The sequence below is a fragment of the Colobus angolensis genome, unplaced genomic scaffold (assembly GCF_000951035.1).
Source record: "Colobus angolensis palliatus isolate OR3802 unplaced genomic scaffold, Cang.pa_1.0 Scaffold13, whole genome shotgun sequence".
NCBI classification, from domain to species: Eukaryota; Metazoa; Chordata; class Mammalia; order Primates; family Cercopithecidae; genus Colobus; species Colobus angolensis.
This window is the reverse complement of record NW_012114252.1, coordinates 21,628,977-21,656,271: the sequence shown is the minus strand read 5'-3', so window position 1 is coordinate 21,656,271 and position 27,295 is coordinate 21,628,977. Positions and strand designations below refer to the sequence as shown.

The 27,295-nt window shown below is 43.3% G+C and overlaps 1 protein-coding gene across 7 annotated transcripts in view; it reads right to left on the bottom strand.

Moving 5' to 3' along the window:
* ARHGEF7 (Rho guanine nucleotide exchange factor (GEF) 7) overlaps positions 1-27,295 on the bottom strand; it is a 143,455-nt gene that overhangs the window by 52,738 nt on the left and 63,422 nt on the right. For 6 of the 7 annotated variants that reach the window (XM_011933903.1, XM_011933902.1, XM_011933905.1 and 3 more), the window contains 3 exons: positions 20,187-20,275; positions 9,544-9,638; positions 9,216-9,311 (listed from right to left, as the gene is read on the bottom strand). In XM_011933903.1, the coding sequence (XP_011789293.1) occupies positions 9,216-9,311; positions 9,544-9,638; positions 20,187-20,275 (280 nt within the window). Of the gene's footprint in view, positions 1-9,215; positions 9,312-9,543; positions 9,639-12,156; positions 12,349-20,186; positions 20,276-27,295 lie in introns of those variants that run through there. The other variant, XM_011933906.1, reaches the window with a different exon arrangement.

Below are 27,295 nucleotides of genomic sequence, written 5' to 3'. Positions count from 1 at the left end.
GCTCTCACGGGGGGTGCCTTAGGGCAGCAGAGGGTGGGGAGAGAAGCTGCCAGGCCTGGGAAAAGCACTGCCAACTGAAAGAGGTGGAACTATGAATCAGAGACTCTCAGAATCAACCTTTCACATACATACCTCGAATGAAGACAACCTGTCTCCAAACCTGAGTCCCCAGTTACCAGTTGTGTGACCGTGGGCACATCCCTCACCCTCTTGGTGTCGTAGCTTTCTTATCTTTAAACACCTGCCTCGTGGGGTTGTTCAAAGGATTAAATGCATTAACAACTGAAAAATACCTGAGCACACTAAGAATTCAATAGTAGGTCTGTACACGGAAGTTCACTGTACATATTTACAATAAGGCAACCATCAGACAGACATGAGCTGCCGTTAAAGTGGTATTTGAAAAACTCTCCTAATGACATTAAAGCGGTTAGAATTCTTCTACAGCTCTCCTCTAGGATAACTTGTTTTCACATCTGCAATCATTTAATTTGCAGCAAAACATGTAATGTCTTCTGTACTGGACATCTGGGAAGGAGGAGCCTCTGCCTGTGCTATTCACACCTGCCCCATACTGAGGTCAAATCAGGTTACCTCACTGCCCAAATGCAACAGGCAGGCTCTCCTGAGAGAGCACTCACTATCTCATCTTACCTGAGGCAGGCCCTCAATCCTGGCCCTAGTTATGCATGTGTTTCCCACACACCAAAGCTTAGAGAAATGGAAGGCAATATCGGCGATCATCACATCTGGGTGAAAAGTTTATTGGTGGTCTTTCACTCTGTCCTATTCTATAGCTTCTGGATATTTTATAATGAGACTAACTCTTTTATGCCATCGTAGCTAGTGCTTCCTATGGAATGCCATCATCTAGGCCTCTGCCCCAGTGCTGAGCAAATCACCTGCTGCTGCACCTTCCAGGACCACACAAGGACCCCAGGAGGACAAGGCCCCGGGGCACACCTCCCACTTTGGAAGTATCAACTACAGTGGCAACCACAGACAAAGAGATCCCTTTTTGGGATAAAATGATGCTTGGAAAAAGTCATATAAGCTACAAAAGAAGTCTAGGCATAGGGTCATTCTGGGGGAAAAACAAAAACAGGAGAGTGAATGCGTGCATGCACGAGTGTACATGGAAGTGGTGACCCACTTCGTGGTTCAGAGTGGCTCCGGGAGAAGACACTGCCTACAACCGGCCGTGGATCCCAGAAGCACTAACTACAACGCCTGAGCAAAAACAGACTTGCCAAGTAACTTTTTTTTTTTCCTGAGACAGAGTCTTGCTCTGTCGCCCAGGCTGTAGTGCAGTGGCGAGATCTCGGCTCACTGCAAGCTCCGCCTCCTGGGTTCACACCACTCTCCTGTCTCAGCCTCCTTAGCAGCCGGGACTACAGGCGCCCGCCACCACACCCGGCTAATTTTTGTTTTGTATTTTTAGTAGAGATGGAGTTTCACCGTGTTAGCCAGGATGGTCTCGATCTCCTGACCTCATGATTCACCCGCCTCAGCCTCCCAGAGTCCTGGATTACAGGTGTGAACCACTGAGCCCAGCCAGACTTGCTAAGTAACTTTATAAACACCTCCACAAAATTACCAAATGGTTATAAGTCAGTGGCTTTTAAGGTAACAGGTATTTATTCAACACAGAAAAGAATCTCAACAAAATTCAGTATCTTCCTTTCCGGAGTCTCTGTGTCCTCCTGCCCTCCACCCCACCCAGACCACTCATCATAAAGCAGACAGCTCCTTTTACACAAGAGTGCTGACTATGATACTGCCAAGCTTCAAATCCATCGACGGCTTCCAACTACTCTTGACAGTCACCTAAGATCCAATCAAAGTCTCCAGGACCTAATCTCGCCTGCCCGTCCAGGCTCCTACTGTTCCACTCCTGTCCATTCACAGGCTCCAGCCACAGCCAATACCCACCTCAGGGTGCTCTCTCTCCTGTGATATCAGATAAGCTGTCCCTGGTTCCTGGCAAAGAGCTCCCAAAACCCCTGGAATTTCCTGAGTGACAGAAGTGTCTTTTGTCACCCATCATGAACGCCTTTCCGTCATACCTGAGTCTATGCTAACGAGGTAACTCTGGGATGGCCCCTAGACAGCTTATAGGGTGGAGGCTAGGTGTGACAAAGACCACCATGACGGGAGGAACTTTCAGCCCCACCCAGCAACCTACAGGGAGGACAAGGGGGCTGGAGACAGCGCCAGTCAGCGATGTCCAGTGATCTAGGCAATCATGCATGCCTACCTAACAGAGCCCACACTAGAAACCACCACGGACAGGGGCCTGGAGAGATTCTGGGTTGCTGAAAGCACGGAGGTGCTGCACCCAGTGGGTCTGGAAACTCCGCTCCCATCCCTCACCCTACATCTTTCTTCTTCCCATCGCGTTCTGAGTTGCATCCTTCATAATAAACTGGTACCGGGAAGTAAAGCACTCTCCTGAGTTACATGGGTCATTCCAGGAAATTATCAAACCCGAGGGGAGCCTTGGGAACCCCCAAATCTGTACTCAGTCGGGTAGGAGTATGAATAGCCTGGGCACCCCCCACTTGCAGCTGAGTTTGAAATGTGGCAGTCTCGTGGGAGCCAACTGTCAGAATAGAACTGAACCACTGGAAACTCAGTGTCAGAGAACCGACGAAGTGCTGGTGTGAGAAAAACCTCCTCTCGTTTTTTGCCTGGTTACCTCCCATTCACCCCTCAGTGCTCAGTGATCTTCCCCTCAAGTTTGCTCTTGATGCCTGATAGGATTTCTTTCATAAGCATGTCTGCAATTGTAGCTTTGTAACTATCTATACAATTTTCAATTATCTGTCTCCCTCACCAGCTCCACTAGGACAGGGTCTATCGGCAGCCAGCCAGCATCAGGCACGTGTTGGCAGTGTGTGCACAAGCACTGAATGTATGCATGCCTGAGAAGGCTGCTCTAGGCAAACTGGGCACGCTCCAGCTATCACAACCTCACAACACAAACGACAGTGTGTTGCCACTAATGCAGCAAACGGCACAAGGGCATGTAGGGCAGACTGCAGTTTCTACTGTTTTGAACTGAGAACCTACACAAAGCATGCTTGCAAGCAACCCTCCACAGCTGATGGAAGGAAGAACTGTGATTTGAAAAACTAAAAGGAAATGGGTTCTATAAATTGGGCTATAGCCAAGTTACTCCTATCAAACTGACTCACCTGCAAATAACACCAAAACTTAAAAAAACATAGAAAGTGACTACCTAGAGGCACTCAAAAGCAGCATGAAAGATAACAGAATTTTGGGACTCAAACTCACTATGCCAGAGGGAAAGTGAAGCTTGGGAACTGAATTGTGCAATACTGCCCGCCTTTTGTTGCCGAACAGACAGCTGTCATTCCACAACCGTGTCATGGCCTCATCCACACGCCAGGTGCCCACAACTACAGAAGGCCACATAGCTCCCCAGATGGCCTTCCTCACAAAGTGCTCACAAGATTTCTTGTGAGCCCCTAAATCTATAGGAACATGTATCCCCCATAAAAAGGAGCCCTAAAACCGAGTTCTATCGTATCTCTCCCTGGCAATGTCAATTACCAGCTTATCTTCATAGGTACAGACAAGGACAAGAGCAGAAATCACCCTTCCCGTGAGAGAACCCTGAGACAAATGCACAGCTGACTTTCCTCTGCTCCCTCTTTCCCACGTAAAATGCAGGCTTACTGAGGCTCATCAGAGGCTCACAAGAGTGTTAAGCATCTGCCTCACTGCTTCCCAGCCTCCCTTTTTTCCCCCTCCTGCTTGCTCTTTCCCCTTTAAAAACTGAACTTCTCAAAGCCCCCTTTGGAAAAAGCACAAATGCTCCTGTTACCTGGCACATCCTCAAATGCAGCTACATAAACCTCTATCGAACGAGACCTGCCTCAATCACTTTTTAGTTAACATCAAGTGTATTCTGGAGAATGGACACTTGGAAAAAAGAATGCGCAGGGCACCTCCTGCTTTCTCAACTATTAAGCTAATGGCAGCCAACTTTGTTATGTGGAACAGCTAGAACTTCAACAAAAATCCACAGGGTTTGGTTCAACCAGAGTTGCTGGGAAGTTGGGGGAAACCCACGGTGAGTGTGACCCTGAATTCTGTCTCTAAATTCTGCCCAAATCTTTGGCTGACAGCAGAATGGAACTTGCACAAGGCCAACTTCAGATCAGCTGAGCCTAAAATAAGTGGACTGAGATTTGAGCATCTGCCAAAGGGAGAGTTGGCAATTTGAGCCTGACCAAGTTAACTGCCTGTTAGACAAGCAAATCAATACTCTTCAGGGAAACCTAACATGGTAAAGAGTCTCCAACCCACAGTAAACAGGACCCAATTCAAAGTCACTAGAAATAAAAAGAATCACAAAGACGTAACCCATCCTCACAATACAAGAATCAGCAGATGGGACCTTAACACAGTGATTCTAATTATTGCTAAAGGATATAAAGAAAAATATTCTTGTAGTGAATGAACAAATATAAAATCTTAGCTAAGAACTAAAAATGTTTAACTGAAACAAATTCTAGAACTGAAAATAATTCTCAAACTAAAAACTTGATGCATGGGGACGAACAAGAGACTAGAGAGGCAGACAGTGAACATTTAGGACACAGCAGACGCCATTCAACCTGAAGAACAGAGCGGGGACCAGGTTAGAAAGCCATGAGCAAATCCGGGACCTCCAGCAAAAGGTCTACATGTGTGGAACTGGGGTCCCAAAGCAGAGTAGAAGCAGTAAAGCAGCAAAGTATTTGAAGAAATAATGCCCGCAAATTCCCCACATTTGGTAAAAGACACAAATATTCAAGTTCAAGAAGTCAGAAAACCATACCCAAGATAATCACCGTCAAAATGATTATCAAAACCTAATCATATTTTAGGTCAAAAACCTAAAATAAAGGCAAAATCTAGGAAGCGGACAGGGGAACAACTATCTGAGATCGTGTTGATCGGAACAGAATGGAGGCCATCACCAGACAATCACCAGATACAGCGAAGGCCAAAAGACAGTGGAGCAACAGCCTTCAAATGCTGAAACAAAAAATCTGTTACCCAGAGTTCAGTATCCAGGGGGAATAAAAAAAAAATCTTCAGCAACGAAGGCAGCATTTTCAGACAACAAAATCCAGCATCATTTTTGTCAGTCACACACCTGAATTACAAAAAGCTAAAGCGTTCCTCTGCCTGAGAAAAATGACACCAGATAGAAACTTCAATTTTCAGGAGGGAAGACAGACATCCTACATGGCAAAAATACTGAGAAAACAAACGTGGGCCTCAGAACGCACAGGGAATGGAGAGGTTAGGGCTAGGTCGAGGTCCCAAGGGAGAAAGCACATCTCACCTGGGGGTCAGTCAGCTTTCTATAAAAAGCCAAGGAGTAAATATTTGAGGTATGTGAGCCAGACAGTTTCTATCACAACTCCAATGCTGCCACTGTAGTACAAACACAGCCACTAACACGGGTGACTGAAAACGTACAGCACGTGCCAGTGAAACTTTGTTTATAGAAACAGGTGGCAGGCGGAATCTGACCCAGCCCATAGTTTGCCAACTCTTGGGTCTAACCAACAGGCAGCTGTGAAAAGGGCTGGACATTTAGGAATCAAGCCCGTGTAGAGATTAAAAAAAAAAAAAAATCAAAAGAAATAATGAATATGAAGGCCAGGCATGGTGGCTCAAGCCTGTAATTCCAACACTTTGGGAGGCTGAGGCGGGTGGTTCATTTGAGGTCAGGAACTCAAGACCAGCCTGATCAACATGATGAAACCCCATCTCTACTAAAAATAGAAAAATTAGCCGGGAGTGGCAGCGCACGCCTGTAGTCCCAGTTACTTGGGAGGCTGAGGCAGGAGAATCACTTGAACTCGGCAGGCAGAGGTTGCAATGAGCTGAGATCACACCACTGCACTCCAGCCTGGGCAACAGAGCAAGATTCTGTATCCAAAAAAAAAATGAATATGAAACTGTTATATATATGCACATATATACATGTGTGTGTGTATACATATATATATACATACGTATATATATATATACACATACGTATATATATATATACATACGTATATATATATATACACATACGTACATGTATGTGTGTGTGTATATATATGGCATTTGGTAGACTGTAAAATGGTACCGAAATTTCACACATAGGACAAAAAGACGAAAGTAACAGTCTTAAAAATGGGAATGATGAAAATTTCAGAATATTCATAATAAAAAAGAAGAGAAATAGCTGAGAAGGAAAACTTTGTCCTGTACATTCCATTTCCCCATGGAACTCTAACACCTCATATACACGTAGCATAAATTTGAGAAACTTGATCAAAATAATACCTAAGCCATACCAAATTCTGAGATAATATAAGGACTGAAGCCTTAAACATATGGCTTCAAGCCTATTACTTTACTGCCCTTTATTTCAGCTTTTTAATCAGTAATGCGAGGATAATTATTCACGGGGCTAATATAATGCCCAACAGAGGTACTGCAAATTATATTTTTAAAAGGTACTGTAATAATTTGTTAGACCACATTATCTGCAGCCAGTGAGAAAAATGGAGGCAAGCATTTACTTCCATTTTGAGCACAATATGAACCCTTACAAAGACTTCAAATTATTAGCAAATGACCTTCATTCACCAAAAGAAAATCAAAGTGATTCCCAAGCTATTCTTTCATGGTCATGTAAATAATGCAAAACATGAGTTAATGGGTACAGCACACCAACATGGCACATGTATACATATGTAACAAACATGTACGTGGTGCACATGTACCCTAGAACATAAAGTATAATTAAAAATAAAAAAAATAATAATGCCACTTTATGCAAACCAAAAATGCTATAAAAGTAAAAACAATGGCCTGCAGATGGGCTGAAAATACAGTCTGAGGTTCTATGGAATATTCACTTACGGTTTCTAATAATATTCTGTTACTCTGGCATTCAGCTTTCCTTGCCGTATCGATAGTCCAGTATAAAGTGCCTTGACAAAACCTCAAAGCCCAGCCAAAAAGTTAAGGGAACAAAGTATTTTCATCATGGTTCGTAAACTGTCATGAACTGCAATAACTAGTGGCACAAAAGGCAGGCCAGTCCCTCATCACGTTCAAAACCTAAAAAGACACAAGCTGAAGGGAAAACCAGAGACCAACCAAAACTCAAAGGAATAATGTACTGTGATCTTTTCTGGGGGTTATATGAATAAAGATCAAAGATAATCTAAAAATAAAATGTGTCGACTTCATCAAATCCACAAGTAAAGAAACGTCGCGTGGTAGACTACTAAAACCTAAAACTTTCCATGTGCACTACTGTTTTAAGTCACCTGGCAGGAAATTAACAAATATCCTTTAATGTCTAATGTAAACAAAGAACATAAAATAGTCACACAGAAAAAAACTGATGGCTGATTATTCAGAACATGCCTCCGTCCCTCCAAAGGAAAATTTCAGAAAAGGACAAAGCCTTGAAGCCCTAGTTCATCAACATAGCATGTTATATCGGGTTGGTGCAAACGTATTTGTGGTTTTTGCATCATTGAAATTCGCCATCTGATACTGGAATACATTCTTAAATAAATGTAGTTATATATCATTTTAATGCATATTTTGCTTTATGATTTTTTGCTAATGACTTATTACTTGCTGTTTATGTTTTAGACTATGGAAATGATGTTAGACAAAAGACAAATTTGAGTGATTTTCTTATTCGAGTTCAAAATAAGTCATAAAGCAGTGGAGACAATTTCCAACATCGACAACGCATTTGGCCCAGGAACTGCTAATGAACACACAGTGCAGTGGTGGTTCAAGAAGTTTTGCAGAGGGGACGAGAGCCTTGAAGATGAGGAGCGGAGTGGCCGGCCGTCGGAAGTTGGCAACAACCAACTGACAGCCATCATTGAAGCTGATCCTCTTACAACTACACGAGAAGCTGCTGAAGAACTCAACATCGGCCATTATACAGTTGATCAGCATTTGAAGCAATTTGAAAAGGTGAAAAAGCTCAGTAAGTGGGTGCCTATGAGGTGAGCGAGAATCAAAAAAATCATCATTTTGAAATGTCATCTCTTATTCTACACAGCAATGAACCACGTCTCAATCAGACTGTGACATACGCCAACAAGTGGGTCTTATACGACAACTGGCGACAACCAGCTCAGTGGTTGGACCAAGAAGCTCCAAAGCACTTCCCAAAGCCAAACTTGCACCAAAAAAAGGTCATGTCACTGTCTGGTGACCTGCTGCCGGTCTGATCCACTACAGCTTTCTGAATCTCCACAAAACCATTACATCTGAGAAGTATACTCAGCAAATCAATGAGACACACCGAAAACTGCAACGCCTGCAGCCGGCACTGGTCAACAGGAAGGGCCCAATTCTTCTCCACAACACCCGACCACACGTCACACAACCAACGCTTCAAAAATGGAAAAATTGGCCTGTGAAGTTTTGCCTCACCTGCCATGTTCACCTGACCTCTCACCAACCGATCACCACTTCTTCAAGCATCTTGCCAATTTTTTGCACCGAAAATGCTCTGACAACCAGCAGAATGCAGAAAGTGCTTTCCAAGTTTGTCGAATCCCAAAGCACAGATTTTTATGCTACGGTGATAAAACTTATTTCTCACTGGCAAAAATGTGTTGACTGGAATGGTTCTTGATTAATAAAGATGTGTCTGAGCCTAGTCATGATTTAAAATTCACAGTCCAAAACCACAACTACTTTTGCATCAACCTAACATGTTATTTCAAGAAGCACTGTATCTGCTTCTGGAAGGCCAGAAACAGCAGGCAAGCTACAGGATGCTGCTGGAAAGACCTGGCCTTCAAGACCCCCTGTGCAGCACCCAGGGCACACAAGGAGCTGAGTCACTTGTCCCCTCAGTGGTCCTGATGTCAAGCCATTCTCCTTTCTCTCCCAGAGGCTCTTCATCCCTACTCTCCTCTCTCCCTCCATGGAACACCTTAAAAATCACCATTCTTGTCGAGTCTTTCTCTGAAGATTCCTGCTATACAAACTAGATAGTCTAAAATACAGCTTTTACTATAAAAGCTGATTTGATTTAAAATAACTTAAGTTTGCATCTTTAGAAATGTGAATTATAAAATTATTTCACACTTAATCCTTTAAATACCAATTATACCAACCTGAGTTTTGCAAATTTTTAGCATCTTACTTACTTGGTGCATTCTTCTAAAGACTGTACGAGCATTTGCTGGAAAGAACATATTTCTTCTAGATTTCCCATTAAATATGAAATGTTTGCTGAACTTAACCTAGAGCCAAGAAAAATAACAGTAAACATATGTAAACAGTTTTACTTATATTCTTCTCCTTTGCCATCCCAATGTCCTATTGAAGTCTTAACCTAATAAATTGCTGATGTCTAAGGCAAACTGATACACTAAATTCTGTTTTACTATTTAACCCTCTATTTTCTGAAAATACGAGAGAACAGCCTAAGGTTTAGACTATTTTACAGTTAACGCAATTTATCATCTAACTTACTTCTCACTGGTCTGCAATGGCCGTAGGTAGGTTGAGAGCACAGTCTGAAGTTCTTTAGAATATTCATTTTCTGTTTCTAAAATATTCTGTAGCACCTATAATAAATGATGAATAAGTGTTATTTGACATTTCAATTGCTATTTGACACTAAGATTTATATACTTTGGACAGTTCATCACCACTGTTCAATTCATACTATTACTTCTATGTAATACTCAAGTGTTGAGTATCACAGTATCTTTGTGATTATTGACTATTAAACCCACGTAATGAATTATTACTAAGGCCACACAACTGACTTTATCTTACTGCTAACCATATCTGACACAGGTATACCTAGGATGAAGGATGAATTCCATCATCAGATGCCACGTCTGTTTAGATAAAAAGGAGAAGTCGCCAAGAATCACAACTGCACGGACACACAGATCAATCTCTACAACACTGTGTTGTGCAAAAGAAGCCATTCCCAACAAGGACACCCTGCATCATTCCATTTATATTAAGTCTAAGAGATGGCAAAACTAATCTATGGTGACAGAAATCAGAGAAGAGGTAAAGGGTAGGATGGGGGGCGGGGACAACAGGGAAAGGAGAATGAGGTAAATTTCTAAGGTGATAAATAGGTTCTGTATTTTGATTTGCGTAGCGGTTACAACAGATATATACATTGTCAAAGCTCACTGGACTGTGCCTTTAAAATCTATGTATTTTAACATACGTAACATTACTCTCAACTAAAAAAAAAAACATTTTAGTCTTTAGATTGCATCTAAAAGTTGAAACCAATTTCTGGAAACTACAGACTTTCCCTTGTGAATATGACCGTCTCAGACACGTTATTACCACATTGACTAAAAACTAAAGGTTTATCCATGTAAACAATCTTTACTACTTCATTTAAACATAGCAAAATAATTATAAATTAACCTTAAAATTAAAATTTTCCCAATACCTTGCATTAGTGTAGCAAATTTAGCCAAAATAATTTAAGTCTTAAAAACTGACAGATAAATATAAAGTGCAAAACTGGTGAAACCAAGCAGGAATGCTTTCCACCAGCGATCACTGCAGCAAAGGCACAGCCCAGGGCGGGACGAGAAGGCACCTCTATGTGAATTGCAGGTGCTCCTCGCACTCCTGGCACTGAGCAAGGTGCTGTGCACGCACAACCTTTCCTCTTAGAGAAGCTGACTTCTCCCAACTCAAACAGCTGGGAAAAGCAGAGCCAGACAGTGGCCCCGGGTCCTCCTGCCACTGCACCACACCACACTATCCTCTTTGGCATGAGACTGAGGACCGCACTGAGGATCCTGAAGGACCAGACATAAGTGAAGAAAGTGGAATCCTTGCCTCCATTCTTTTTCACCCAACTCTGTTACAGAGCTAGTGCTTTTTAAATCAGAAAATCACATTACATGTATTTTCTGCACATCTAGTACATGCATTAAGATGTGCTATTTGTCTCCCAGAGCTAACAATACATTCTCAATTACTCACACAAAAGAAATTGTACAGAAGTAATAAAGATATTAAACATGCTCAGTTTGTCCCCATAATTTTTGACAATCCAAATGTAAACTTAAACATTTAAGAAAAAAGTCATCAAGTCAAATTTAAATTTCAGCTTTAGTAAAAACCTGGGTCATTATTCTGTTTGCTACTGTTGACTGTAAACTCTGAGAAAGAGTACAGTCATTCCTGAGTAAATGCAAATCTGATTAAATCACTTACTAAACTACTTGGGCGAAAAAAATAGAGGCTCTTCCACTGGTGACAAGGAGCTCCGGCTCATCCCTAAAGGGATCTATTCATGGGAGACGACCGTGGGAGAGCCAGAGCGAGGGGCCCTGCAGGGGGCTGGCTCTTTGGGGGAAATGCTGACCCCACAACCACAATGTCTTCCTTCTATGAAATTCCTATTGAACACAAATGTCAAAGGTCTGGTGAGCGGAGGCCAACTGTGATGCCAGCCACCACACCCCAGACACTACTCTAAACCAGGCCTGTCCTCCAAAGCAACGGAGAAGCCAGTCAAGCATAATGGGATGTCGAGCTAAATAAGATAAAGTAAGATCTGTTGTAGACGTATCAGAAAAGTCCTTTTCAATGTTAAAGATAGGAAATATGATTTAGCTTCTTAATTAAAAATATTGGATACCAACTTACCAGTACTGCTCATTGCACACCTGAAGACCTACACACTTATTTTCAAAGAGAAAAATGTTCCTATGTGAGATAAGAAAGCAGCCACTAGAAACTATCACTAGCATGAATAAGAGAAGAATAAAATACAGTGACCTTTTGTCCATCACAGCACTAAGCACTAGTTGTAGAAATGAAAGCTTCCCATAAGCACCAAAAACGACTCCAAAGAGCCTCTGCCAAAAGGCTACATTTGTTAACATAGTTAAGTTGGTTAATTCAACAAATAGTCTTAAACGCTATTTTCAAATAGGATGCTAAACACAACCAAACAATGCAAGTTACACGTAACTTTTCCTCCAACACACAGCCAGGCCTGGCTCCCTGGCGCCAGCTGGGTGCCCACTCCCTCTGCCAGGAGGTTGTTGGCCTTCCTGACCTCAGGGCGCAGCCCTGGGTGCCACTTACCACCTTTCTTCCCCTCTTTGTCTTCCGCATGCTCTGGCTGCTGCAGGACCCCATGAGACCTCGCAGCCTGGCCGCCACAGCTCCATCCCACCAACGCTGGGAACCAAGAGGACGCAGGCAGTTTTCAGAGAAAAGGCAGCTTTTACAACCCACAGTGCTGAAGAAAGGCCCAGAGAGCTGAGCTCAGCCAGTGCCAGCTTCCCGGGGGTCACGAGGCGTGGAGAGGCAAGTGCAGTCAAACACTGGTGCCACTCAATCCCTACACTGCCCGCCTTAGAGCACAGCAAAACAAAGAGGACTCACTGCTGCGCCTCGCAGACACAGACACTTTATTCATTGCATCATTAAAGGAGTACTTAGTATTTCTGATTTTACAAATGGCTTACAACTTTCACTGCCAATCTTGGTAGGTGTTTCATGTTTATGTCGTCACAGCCTTCAAAAACAAATAACTGATTTACATAAGAGAGCAAAGAACATTAATTTTTTTATTTCATCTGGATAAAAGGTTTTTATCATCGTAAAACCAAATTTCCATAACCCAATCCTAATGTGTAAGTCCAAGAAGAAAAACTAAAAAGTGGCACAATTATTCAAAATCTACTTACACCCTACCTAATCAGTCTCTCCCTGTCCACTGCTACAAAGAAACAAGATCATCATTTAATGTTCTCCCTTCCAGTCTGTTTACATTTCAAGTACATTTCCAAAAAGTAAATTACAAGACAGTAGTTCACCACACAATGTAGCCTCTAATAAACATCTGACTACAGGGAAAGGAAAAGGAAGGAAGGAGTGTTGACAAGAAATCCCCGAAGCTCCTGCTGGCTCATCTACAGGTTACAATGACATCAGGCAGGCAGTGGCTCCCCGACCACACAGTTACTGATTTAACGTCGTGGGTCAGCACTGGTGGTCCTTACTAATACCTACAAACATTAGCTCTCAAAAAAAGTTTGCAGGGACCACATAAATGCTTTTCTTTTATGACACTGTATCTTTTGAAAGAAAAGTTATTCTATTACTTTTAAATTTGGAGATTCACAGGTCCTGGGGCATGTTTCTCCCAAATGTTAAAGGTTTATAGGCAATGGCTCCTGCAAAGTCTCCAGCCCCAGGGGGAAGCGGACACTGCCAATGGCACCTGCACAGCAGCAAGGCGACAGGTAAAGAGCTGGCCTCTGCAGCCAGGTAGACCTGGGCTCTGCCACCGACTGCCTGCAGCTGGACAAGTCTATCGGCCTGTTTCCCTTTTTCACAAAAAGGGATTTTACGGGTTTGTGATGGTTACTCAAGAGTGCCAGTCCTTGGCTTATAGCAGGAAGGCATCTAGTCGGTCACCCTTCGACCTTCCAGCCCAATATGGAGCCTTATTTGGAGCTGCTGCTTAAATGACTCCTTCAGTCAGGAGGTAATTACTTCACAAGACAGCCTTTCTAGCAATTAAGCCACTCGATTCTCCCAAACACTGAGCTCCTCTCTGTAGCTCTTCCACTACTGCCTACCTGACAACCTTCATCTGTATCATCTGAGTCCAGATACAGCAAAGAAATCCCATGAAAAACAATGGGAGCCACGTGTGAAAGAAGCCAGCAGGCACCTTGTCGCCCAGGAAAGGAGGGGATCCCACAAGCTGCACACCCTCCCTGATACCTCAGGGCCCCTCATCATTAACCATCTCCACCTACAGGCCCCAAGCAGAGATTTAAAAGAAATCTTCATTAGGGTGGAGAAAAGCCAAGGGAAACACAGAAGATGAAGAGATGACGCTATGCCAGGGTTTAGGGTCAGTGCTGATGGATGCAGACAGAGGACACCCTGTCACCAGGAGTCTCAGGTTTTCCTCCTTGGCCTGGCATCTCAAGGCCATCGGAAACTAAAGGAGCAGGGAGGAAAAGACAGGCGTGGGGCTTCTCTGGAGCACAGGAAAGGCCTGTGGACATGTGTGATGGCATCTAAAGGATATAACCGTTTTGTACCTTTATGGATTAAAATGAGTGACTGCCATCTATTACATTATATTCACAGTATTACAATTACGCACTAAGTAACAGGGAAAGTGATACGGTTTGGCTCTGCGTCCCACCAAAATCTCACCCTGAATTGTAATCACCTCCACATGTCAAGGGCAGGATGGGGTGGAGGTAACTGACTCATGGTGGGCGGGGGGAGGGGGCAGGGGGGTGTTGGAGGCACGCGGCGCGTTCCCCCATGCTGTTCTCATGACGGTGAGTTCTCCCCAGATCTGGTGGTTTCATAAGCATCTGGCATTTCCCCTGTTGGCACTTACTCCCTCTCCCAGCGCTCTGTGAAGAGGGGCCTTCCGCCATGGTTGTACGTTTCCTGAAGCCTCCCCAGCCATGTGGAACTGTGAGTCAATTAAACCTCTTTACTTTATAAATTACCCAGTCTCTGGTATTTCATCACAGCAGCGTGAGAACGGGTTAGTACAGAACCTACAAAATCAAACTCTAGTGTATATCGCTGAGCAGGGAAGGCCATAAGGCCTGTGTCTTCCCAGTTAGTGACTTAAGAAACCTCATTCTCTAATGACGGAGGGGGGTGCTCCTCATCTCCCCGAGAGGCAACTCTAGACCATCATTCTCTCCAGCCTCGGCATCCAACCCCTTCCTTTGATCCCCATCAGGAAAGAGGCCGGTCACCATGCCATGGACACAACGAGTATGCTTTCACTGTCAAACCCACCAAGCTCAGGCACGTCAGGTCACAACCTGTCTCCTTTAATTACATGATCAGGCCACCTTGGCTACAGCTTTCACAGGTCACCCTCAAAAGCTACGGGGATTCCAGTTTACAAACAGAATGGTATGGTGGCCTCAGTGATGCCTTCCGTTCCCAATGCTCTTAAATACTTTTCTTAATAAACACAAAAACCTCTAAGGTCCAGCACTTTGCTGGAGGCCTTAAGGCCAATTGTCAGTCCACTTAATACTACCAGGTCGGGGCCAGCATTACCAACCTCATTTTACAAATGAGATAACTGGGCTCAGGAAGCTAGGGTCAAAGCTCCTGGCCACCCAGGCTAAGCAGCACTGATGATTCAACAAAAAGGCTGTACACCTTCCACTGCATCAAGCCACCCTGATCTTAATTAATGCTCAACTACCTACACAACAAGGGCACCCAAAGACACAGCTAACAGACTGACTGCAAACAGTACGTATGTGAGAAAATAAAGGCAAGAGTACTGGCTGGCTTTGTCACAAAAACTAATTGAAATTAAAAGATCTACATTTAAGAGATCTTGATTTCCTCTCCCTTCCCCTGTCACTCTCCAAGCCCAAGGCCCTGTGTCCCTGCCATGTTCCACGCTGGCTTCCTCCCTAGCCTCAGAGGCCCGCCCGTTTCTATCTCTAACACATTCTGGACTATGGTGCCAAGACTTCCCCCATAATCACCATCCCTTACATTAGTGGGAAGCTAAAATTCCTCCACTCAAAAGAAACCATTCTCTAACACAACGTCTTCTATCTTCTATGTCAACTTTGTAATACCACGAGATCATATCACCTATGTAATTTTATATTGCTATTGCACTTAACATGAAAATATATGTTTTTTGTATTTTTAAAGGCTCATGTACACTTTAATGATTACAAATGGACAAACCACTGATCGCTTAATCATTCTGGTTCTGTTCATCTCATACTGGTTATCTGGGGTTGCTTGCAATTTATTACTATAACAAATAATCCTGAAAATGCCTTTACACAAGCATCTTTGAATATATTTCAGGCTAATTCTCTGGAATGGATTTCAAGAAATTTAGAAATTAAAGAGAAAGCCCTAAATTAAAGAGCTTGATCACTTTCAGAATTCTATATATAACTGCCATACTACTTTTGAGAAACTCTATATGGGTTTACATTTCCACCATTAGAACTAAAGATTCTCTCTTTAAATCTCTTTTCACTGATTACAGAAAATATGGCTATTACAATTTTTATGGTAAGTTTAACTTTTTTTTTCCAAAGGCTTAGTGTTAACCATTTTTTAAATTGTTCACATCCTTTCCCATTTATCTATTAATCTTAATGTATTTGTCTTAATGAGCTCTTTAGACATTAAGGATAACCCTGTATTATACCTGATGCAAACAACATTCCAATTAACTTGTGATCTGGCTTATACTGTTTGAGGCAAGGAATTTATTAAACTCTCATTAGGTAGCCTATTGTCATTTCATCCACTGCCTTTAACTTTTAAAAAGTCATGCTCCTCCCCAGGCCCCTCTTTGAATGCATTCCCCAGCCCCATACAGATCACCAGCAAAGAGTGAAACCTAACGTTCAGAGGTGTTTTTTGTCTTTTTAGAGACACAGTCTTGTTCTGCAGTTTAGGCCGGAAGTGCAGTGGTACAATCAGCTCACTGCAGCCTCAAACTCCAGGGCTCAAGCAATCCTCCCACCTCAGCCTCCCGAGTAGCTGAGACTACAGGCATTTGCCACCAAGCCCAGGGAATTTTTTTTTTTTGTAGAGACATGGTCTTGTTATGCTGCCCAGGCTGGTGTGAAACTCCTAGCCTCAAGCAATCCTCCCAACTAGGCCTCCCAAAGTGTTGGGATTACAGGTGTGAGCCATCATACCTGGACTGCTAAAGGTGTTTAAACACAATCTTTGGTCAATCTTTGGCTGAATACTAAATTATGCTATCCAAAAGTGAATCCTAGAAAGACAGAATTAAAAATGAAAACAAGTATAAAAAAATAAAAAGAGACAACAGTGACTATGGGGAGACAAACTACAGAAGTCCTCTAGGTGAGTCACTGAGCAAGAAACAGCAACAGCAACAGTATATCCCAGGGGAGGTGAATTTCAAACATCCAGAGCTGCTAAAATAGGTGTAAGATGCCCAGTTTTCAATTTAAAAAATTATAGGACATGCAAGAAAGTGTGACCACACACACACACACACACGCACACACACACATGAAAAAAAAGAAGCAGTCAATAGAAACTGTCTCTGGGGGGCACAGATAGTGGACTCAGTAGATAAAGGTTTCAAAGCAGCTATTATAAATGTGTCCAAAGAACTAAAGGAAATTATGCTTAAAAAAAAAATTAAAGGACAGTATGAAGACAATGGCTCAAATGTTGTCTATATCTGACTAACTGCATAACAGGAGTCCCAGAAGGAGAGGAGAGAGAAATAGTTACTGAATGGTCCATAATAACAGACAGATTACTAAGAGTTTTACTTCCCAGTGTCTATTTGGTGTTCATCTTAACCATTATACAATAGCAGGAAGACACATACCCATCCCATTCATACCTGCCTCATTGTCTCTTAATTTCAAAATGTTGGTACTTTCACATGGAATACTCTTCCCTCAACTCCATTATACTGATCCCAAGTTAAGAGAAGTCGTTCATGTAACTTTCCTTAACACCACTAGTCCACACTGGTCTTACCCTCTAGTAAGTTTTCAACTCTCGGTGGCGTTAAAAACACCTTATAGTTTTCTCTGAAAATGAAACTACAAAAGGGGGTGTGGAAATGCCTGACACATTATCTATCATGTTTTGTTCTGTGTTGTATTCTGTTCTCTATTTTTATGTATCATTTATAAATGCAAAATTAAGGAAAGCTGAAATTGATTCCCGGCTTAGTCAGTAACCAGTGTATGACCTTGGACAAGGCATTTAGCTTCTGTTTTCTCTATTGTAAAATGAGAGTACTACATCAAAAGATGATTTTCTATGAATTCTATGAGTTTATTTCTATAACAACTGTAATTTTACCATGTTCTATTTACAAATGCAGCTTTATATAGACAACAATTTAGATGTAATTTCGAGGTCAAGGTGTTCTCCATCATTCTGTATGAAAGAGTTGGCTGATTCGAAGAAAGGAGCACTTACAATACCCAGGCTATCCTCTCTGTAAAAGGACAGTTAGAGAAGGAAAATGAAAAAGGTATCGACTATGCTTCAATCTGAGAAGTATTACAGAATATATAATGCAAAGTAAAACCCACCAGGATTTCTGAAAAAGCATGGTTGCCTGGTTTTATAAAATGCCTAATGAAAGGAAGATTAATGAAGAAAGTAAAGAATGCCCGTGGCACCAATTTAAACGCTGTTAACCAATTTTTCTAACACAATTATCTGGACCTGAACCATAACAGAAAGTAACACACCCTTTGGAACCTCACTGTAGATTGTGGCTGTGTTATTCACCACATGAAGCCTTCCCCAGGAAAGCAATGTCTTATACAAGAATGCAAGAGGAAAGGGCAGCTCTAGGAGTTAAAACTCAAGTTTTCCTACAACCCATAAAACCCACCTACTGTCTTTGTAGCTATGTACACAAAATTACACATACACTACATTACACACTAAAAAGGAAATAAGTTAGAAGAGTCAAATCTGGGGAGCAAATGCCCAACAGGATGAAGGCGATGCAGAGCACTAGGAGAGACGACAGAAAGTAGGTGTCCCGGGGAACATGGGCCACATGACGCGCTAAAAGGAGTCTGATCTTCTCAAAGTCCACAAAGGTGAAATAGAAGGCAGAGTCCAAGTAGCCAAATGAAGATGAATGAAAAAAAAGGGAAGAAAGAGGGGAAGCAAAGAAAAGGGTTTCCAAGGCAGAAAAGGATCTGGAGTTGACCAAATACGAGGAAAAAGAAGTCAAAGATTGCCACTAAGGTAAGAGAAGTGGCATGATGCATGAAGAGACCTGTTCACAAGAAGGTGCAGAGATGTCAAATTATGAAAAGGCAGCAGTAAAAATGGAGGCAACAGAAGACCATCGTGTTCCCGTACCCAAGTGCGAGCTCAGCGAGGGGAGAGGCACCTGCCGCCATTCTGTTCACCGTGCACCCTGGTGCCTTTAACAGCACTGCACAGAGCAGGCACCAGATAAACAGTTATTCATGAGCGATCCCCAGGCCAGTCTGTCCTGTAGTAAGATGCTGGGGCCGATGGAAGGTGGGCACTCAGGAGAAAGCTGAGAGTGCAAGCCCCACAGCACAGGATGGTGGCACAGGTCCACGTGGTGGGGCTGTTCAGACTCCATTTCACCACAACCTTTCATCGTTTCCCAACACAGGCACAGAAAATCAAATGCTCATGATAAAATGACTGCTGCACAAAAACACCAATCAACTGCTATTTCACACCAACAATTCAAAGGTCTCATGGGTTCATATTTATATCTCCTCACCAAGAAAATAAAAAAGATTGGGAGTAGGGAAAGAAATAACAAAACAAATGCACATTTTCCCCAGAATTCAAAACATACATATGTTTAGAGGGTTTACTTTGTTATCATATTGAGTAGTTTAAAATTTTAAATTCTTTAAAATAAGTTATTTTCCATTTCTATCGAGCATGCAATTGCTACATAAGCTTAGGTACAAAGAACGTTTAGACGATACAGATTTAGTGCCATGAGACTATACATTTGATTTAATAGCATTAGACCATACAGATTTAATAGCATTAGACTACACAGATTTAGTATCACATACTGAACATATTAAGCAGCAAATTTCAGGCTCCAGAAACACCTGTCTTTAACATGTATGGCGTTCAGACACGCTCCCCTGATTCTACGCCATGTGACATGTACACATCAATCCTGGGAAACACTACATTAAGAGAAAAAATAAATCAGAAGCCCTATGTCTAAAGTACTTACAGTCTGCGCTGAATACAAACAGAATGGCACTCAATGCATATAAAATTTTCAAATCACATTATACAGCTTTTAAAATACCATTTTTGAAGACTGGCTATGGCATGGGGAAACAGCCACATTACTATGTTATGGGACAAGGGACGCTTCCATATACACGATATTAAAACAAAAACACACAATTACAAAAATACAGAGATTAGAAGGAAATAGACCAAAACCTTAATGGTGGTTACATTTGTGTGGCAGATAAACAAACTTTATTTCCTTTTTCCTATTCTAGGTACTTCACCTACATTCTACATTGCTGAGTTTTAGAGACAGCCAAAAAACCAGTTAGTTATAAAAATGTTCTGCAATTACTCACCACATTGTAATAGCTTTTGTTTATGGCGGTCGTATCAAATCCTTTGGGAGGGCTCTTCAGTGTTCCTGATTTGGGAGACACAGGCTTCTCTGAAATAAAAACGTAGCATAGTTTTACTGATCAGTACTAAAGATGACAAAAGTTCCAGCCCCTCACACAGACCAAGGATACTCATCCAGCAGCCTCACCAAATTAACAAGCCAAACGGCAAGCCGAGGAAAAGGCCGTCCACAGTGACTCTCAGTGCCCCAGAAACCCAGTCCCTCAGGCTCAGCTCACCAAGGCCAATCACCACATCCCATCCCCACCCTGTTCTCCCCGTTTCAAGCCAAAGGCGTCTAAGAGACTGCTCTACGAATGGCAGCCAAAACCAAAGCAGTTTAGCTACAAGGACAATTCCATAGTGTGGTAAATATAAAGCATCACCCAGACACCCAAATAAAAAGCATTTTGGCAGATACGTAACAATATTAAAACATCAAGGCTAAAAGTTAGCGATTCCGATCCCTCAGAATGGAAAAGTCTCTCTAAAGAAGCAGGATCTGGCTCAGGGCCTGAAATAACCATCACTCACAGAAGACAAGGAGGAGAAAGAAAAGTCATCTCAAGCAGGGGCAAAAACAAGAAAAACCCACACCATCTTCACTTCCACACCAGGCGAAACCATTAAAGCAGTCCTGATTCCAGCAAGGCTTCCGATGTTCTAAAACAGCACTGCTTTCGCTCCACATCCATTCAACACATATTTACTCTGCATAACAGGTGCTGAAGAAGCACCTGCCAAACAAAAACCTGGCACCGTGCATGCCCGTCATCAGCTCTACGGGGTGGGTCTGTCTACCAACAGTTCTACAGGAAGGGGTCTCTATCACTGGTTCTATGGACAGTACGGGTGTGTCTATTGCTGGTTGTGTGGGTGGGTCTGTCTCTCCACAGTTCTATGGCGGTGTGTGTGTGTCTATTATCAGTTCTACGGACAGTGTCTGTGTGTTTACCATTAGTTCTACAGACAGTGCACGGTGTCCATCATTGGTTCTATGCGGTGGGTTCCTCTGTCTCTCAATGGTTTTATGGGTATGTGTGTTTCTATTAATGATGAGATGGACAGTGTGTGTCTATCACAATTCTATGGGGTGGGTCTATCAATGGTTGTGTGTGTGTGTGTGTGTGTGTGTGTGTGTGTGTGTGCGCGCGCGTGTGTCTGTTTATCACAGTTCCATAGGATAGATCTACCAACAGTTCTATGGGGTGGGCAGATAGGTCTAACATTGATTCTACATTCTGTACATCTAACATCTGTTCTATGGATTCTGTTTGCCACTGGTTTTCCAGGGCTACAGGGGCGGTGTATCAAATTGGGGCTGGTGGGGACAAAGGCAGAGGTTTTTTCCCACACTCTTCCCCCAAGAAAGTCTGATGAGCATTTTCTAGGGGACTTAGTTCCTACCAGTTCTCCCTCAAAGCTCACCTCCACTGCAAGAATCCTGCCATGTGAACCCCTTCACTGGGTGGGAACACACCCCTCTCCTCTGGTGTGTGAGCAGCACCTGTCTATAAGTCCGTGCCTTTTGCTCTCCTCTCCTCCCATGTGTCCCAGGGTCTGAGGTAGTATATCCCAAAACAGTGCCTTCAACCCCAAATACTCTAAGGCTGCAGGTCCCTAACGTCAACTGCCTCCGCAGGAGCTGCACCATCTTCTAGCAACAGAAACCCAGAATGCCCCAAACCAACCTCATGCTCCTTAACCTTGGCTCCTCCTCCCGAGGAACTGTTTACCTCAATCTTCCTTCAATGCCTCACAGAAGTTCCTAAGTCTTCCCTCAATGCCTCACTGTTAAGTGTTTCCAGGTGGTCGAAACCAACAAAACAAGGTGCTGCCCCAAGTTGCAAGCATTCTCTCTGCCCACAGGATGGAAAACAAAACTTCACGGGAAACAAATCCCTTCTACACTGTAAGAGCTACAAGGAGGAAAAGCAATCTATTCTTGCTTAGCACACTTTCCTACTCAATCTCTTTTCCACAGCTAAGAATTTAACTGTAGAAGAAAAAACTACGAAATGTTTTCATTTGAGAAAAAGCAACACTTTTTCATCTTTGAAATCTGCAATTTGGAGGCAGGACAGAAAATACCATTACAGGGGAGACCGTGCACACCTAAATTACAGCCCCTGCGATCGTAAGCCCCACGTCAGCATGCATGCCGGTGAAGTGAGCTTCCTAACGGTGACCCTGAATCTGCTTTAAATCATATTAAAAGTAATGATTTTGCCAGCTCTGTTACTTTAAACTTAAGACACACCTCACAACTCAACACCACAGTTAATAAAATTCAAATTAATTTACTGTAAGAACTGTAAGAAAAAAAGTTTTCAAAAGAAAAAGTTTCAGGTTACTAACATTATATAAAAATAAAAAAACAGGCAAAAGAAACCCAGACAAATCAGATTAGGTCCGCGCAGGTTGCCTTTTCTCCCTTAGAAAAAAAGAGCTCCCAATTCTGCTGGCTGCTGAATGGGAGGTCTCAAGATCAAGTTCCCCAAAACACCCTGTGGTTCGTTTTCAACAAGAGGGCACCGCTAAGGTATGCCACCCACAACGTGCCCTGACTTCCAATTAGGAAGCATAATTTCCACAAACGGCCAAGGTGGGTCTGTCAGGAGACCCTGCAGGGGAGACGGAAGCCCCTGGCTGCCAGACCCTAGCCAGGCCACTCCTGACTTCCAATGCAAGGCTCTTTGCTCGCCCCACCACTGTCCAGGTTCCTGGGATGGTCACGCCAGAGGAAACGTGCCATCAACAGGAGGGGCACGGGGCAGCAGGGGCACAGGTAACTCCTGGGCAGCCTAGGAAGCCTGCTAGTAGCTTCTACCAAAAAACAGCATTGAAATTAATCTGAGAGAGGCTAAATTACGGCCATTCACAACAGACAGAAAAGCACAGAGCCAGGAAACAGATTAGAAAGTACTCAACCGCCCTACTATCCTAAGAAAAGCAGCATTTTTGGCCCATCTGGTAGCTAAAAATTAATAAAATTCACTGGCTTTGAGGTATGGGGAACCAAGAGAATGCAGCTGAGTGCTACCCTTCCAGGGGCTGACTGGGGCAGCAAGTCTTCCCTTTCTTACAATAGACTCGAAAAATACTGAAAACAAGAAAACTGAAATATAGACGCATAAAAGAAAAGGAGGGGGCGACGTGCCAGAAGCGAAGAGGAACCCCTCTCACTAGGGGAGGGACAGACCTGCCTCCAGGCCCCAGCAGCTGAGGCTACACCCAGTGCAGGAAGAAAACAGACCTGCTCCAACCCAGGCAAATAAAACTGGATCCCTCAGTAACCCGCAGAGCCGACGCAAAGATGTCTGGAAGCTTCTGTGCACTGGTCTAGAGAAACAGCAAGGAAGTGTGCAGGCTGCTCAGAGATGGGAGCACAGCCTAGAGGAAACCAAAACCCAAGCCCGCACAGGACCACTCCAACCCACGCTCTCCTCCTGCAGGACTACCAGGACCTGCCTGGGACAAACAAGTCTCTGGGAATCCCTAAGAAGCAAATGTTATTCCTCTCTGTAGAAATATTTCTACCACCCAGGGTACACAGGAACCCACCATCAGCAACGAACCCACCATTAAACAGTATCAGCCACAGAAGGTACTGAGCTGCCAGGAGGGTGTGAGCAGATGTGGCATATAAAGGGACCAGGTTCCCCAGAGTAGAAATAACAGGAAAATCAAGACCTAATGTCATCTGTTGTTTAAAATGACAGGAGAGAGATGCAAATGGGACCAAACCCAAGGAATAAAAAAGGCACTATGAGGATTTAAAGCATCTGAAGCGGCAGCAAAACTTCTAGAAATAAACATGGTCACTAAAATGGAAATCTCCACAAACAGGTTAGTATCACCGTGAGGAGGGAATTAATGAACTGACAAGCAGAGGAATGGACTACAGCACAGCACAGTGAAACAAACAAATAGGCAAAGTAGATTAAAACCGGGGGCAAAATAAGACATCTAGTAAGATAATCCGGAGAAAAATCAGGGAGTGAGCAGGAAGTAGTCCTCGGGAAGATCCTTTCCAGAACTGAAGAGCTCTGGATGCCTTGGGCTGAGGAAGTACAGCCAGCCCCAAGCAAAACCAGAGTCCACCAAGACACACGGGAACGCTGCACAACTGGGCGAGGGCCAGGTCCGGAGAGCCAGGTGCGATGCCCTCCCCCACCCTGAGGCAGCTCCACCATCACAGGGCTGGGAATTTCTCCCTCTTTTGAGAACACACTTCTGTGAGTCCTCACTTGCCTCTTCCACTTGACTGAAAGCCACCCAGCCGCTTCCCTCTGTTTCAGTGGTTACACTTTCATTTGTGATGTGTCGCTGACCCAGCAAAGTCCAGAGATAATCATCACCGCTGGCTTCAACCACCAGAGCAGACATGGCCCCGAAAACTCAGAATTCCCACGTCCTCTTCCGACCTTCGGCGCTGGGGCGCTGTGCGTGGTTTGCTGGCTGTTACTCATATACTCAGAGTTCACAGAGTCACTGCCTGTGTGCGTCTGCCTGTGCTCAGCAGTGTCTGCCTGCCGGTTTCCTGAACCACATGCGCCCTCCTGTCAGGTGACGTCCTCCTAGTTGTTCAAGGGATAATCTGCTAATACTCCCGATCTTTGTCTGAAAACGTTATAATTGTGCCATTACTTTTTCCCAAACTTTAAGATAGAAACTTAAAAATATACATAAACATACAGAGAATAACCATGTACACTCTTAACGTTAGCAGTCCTCAGCATCGAGCTTGCCTCGTCTGCTCCCACCTTGTTCTCTGCTAGAAGCACCATCAGCAAGTCTCAGAGATGAGGTCATCTCCACCTACCAAAACTTCAGTGTTAGTAAAGGGAGGTTTTCTTCTTTAAACTCAAAACCCTAACCTCAGACCATTATCACAGCTGACGACATTAATAATTTTTAAATAGTATCTAATGCCTAGTCTATATTCAGATCTTCCTGTCTGTCAAAACAATGGCTTTCTGAAGTCAGCTTATTTGAATCAGAAACCAAATAAAGTCTGCACAGCACATCTGGCTGTTGTGCCTCTGAGTCTCTTTCATTCTACAAGAGCCCCCTCCTCTTTTCCGGATGCCAGCGGAGGGCAGAGCATAGACCTTCACCCTTACCTCACGTGCTGTGCAGGACACCTCACGTGCACTTTGTAACTTCTGGGAAGACACTCTTGGTCTTCCCACTGCTGTGTCTCTCAGTTTCCACAACAGTGATCACCAATGTAAGTATTTGTGGAATGGATGCTGGTTGCGGCTTTAGGGCCAAGTGTAACTGGTGTTAATTGTGAACAACCCTGACAATGCAACAGAAAGATAGAGCTGAGTAAAGGCAGAATGTGGGAGGATAAAGAAAAGGGTCAAGGTGAATCTTCACGGAACAAAACGGGGCATCAGGAGGTATCTGCCAAATGTCACCGAAATACAAATAACACTAAAGCATCTCATTTAGCACACCAACAGAAGAACAAATTAATCACAAAGAACAAAAGGAGAAGAAAGTAGGAGGAAGAAGGTAAGTCAAACAGGGTACACAGACAGACCCTGAAGTTGCTGAGGGCTTGGTTTCAGACCATGGCAATACAGTGAGTTACACAAATTTGTTTCCTACTGCACACAAACACTTTGTTTACACTATGCTGTAGTGGATTAAGTTTGCAATTGCACTGTGTAAAAAAAGTACATTCCTTAGTTAAAAAATACATGTTTCTTAAAAAATGCTAACAATCATCTGAGCCTTCAGCAAGCTGTAATCTCTTTGCTGGTAGAGGGTCTTGCCTCGACATGGATGGCTGCTGATTGATCCATGGCTGTGGAAGGTTACGGTGGCTATGGACACTTCTTGAAACAAGACAACAATGAAGTGTGCCATATCAACCGATTCTTCATGAAAGATTTCTCTGGAGCGTGAGATGCTGTTTGATAGCATTTTACAAACATACAACTTCTTACAAAATTAAGAGTCAATCCTCTCAGACCCTGCTATTACTTTATCAACTAACTTTATGCAACAGTCTAAATCTTTTGTTATTTCAACAATGTTCACAGCACTTCAGCAAGGGTAGATTCTATTTCAAGACACCACTTTCTTTGCTCAGCCATAAGGAGCAACTCTTCATCCGTTCAAGTTTTCTCATGAGAGTGCAGCAGTTCAGTCACATCTCCAGGCTCCACTTCCAATTCTAGTTCTCTTGCTGTTCCCACCACATAGGTAAGTTCCTTCCTCCACTGAAGTCCTGAAGCCCGAAGGTCATCCATGAGGGTTAGAATCAACGTTTTCCAAACTCCTGTTAATGATGGTATTTTAACCTCCTCCCATAAATCACAAATGCTCTTAACAGTATATAAAGGGGTAAATCCTTTCCAGAAGGTTTTCAAATTACTTTGCCTAGATCCATTAGAGGAATCACTATTTATGGCCTTACAAAATGTATTCCTTAAATGCTAAGACTCGAAAATCTGAATTAATCCTTGACCCATGAGCTGCAGAATGGATGCTGTGTCGGCAGCATGAAAACAACATTAATTTCTTTGTACGTCTCCCTCAGAGCTCGTGGGTGATTAGGTACACTGTCAATGAGCAGTAACATACTCAGAGGAATCTTTTCTTTCTGAGTGGGAGGTCACTACAGTGGGCTTAAAATATTCAGCAAAGCATGATACAAGCAGACGTGTCATCATCCAGGCTTTGCTGTTCTAACTACTCACAGCGCAGAGAGGCAGAGTGGGTTGAGCATAATTCTTAAGGGTACTGGATTTTCAGAATGGTAAACGAGAATTGGCTTCAACTCAGTCACCAGCTACATTCGCCCCAGACCAGAGTCAGCCTGTTAGTGTGGCCACCTTCACTGATGACCTCAGCTAGACCTTCCGGATGACTTGCTGCAGCTTCTCTGTCAGCACGTGCTGCTTCACCCTGCACTTTTGTGTTCTGGAGACAGCGTCTTTCCTTCAACCTCATGCACCAACCTCTGTTAGCTTCAAACTCTTCTTCTGCAGCTTCCTCACCTCTCAGTCTTCATAGAATTGAAGAGATTAGACTTTGCCTTAAGGAAATGTTG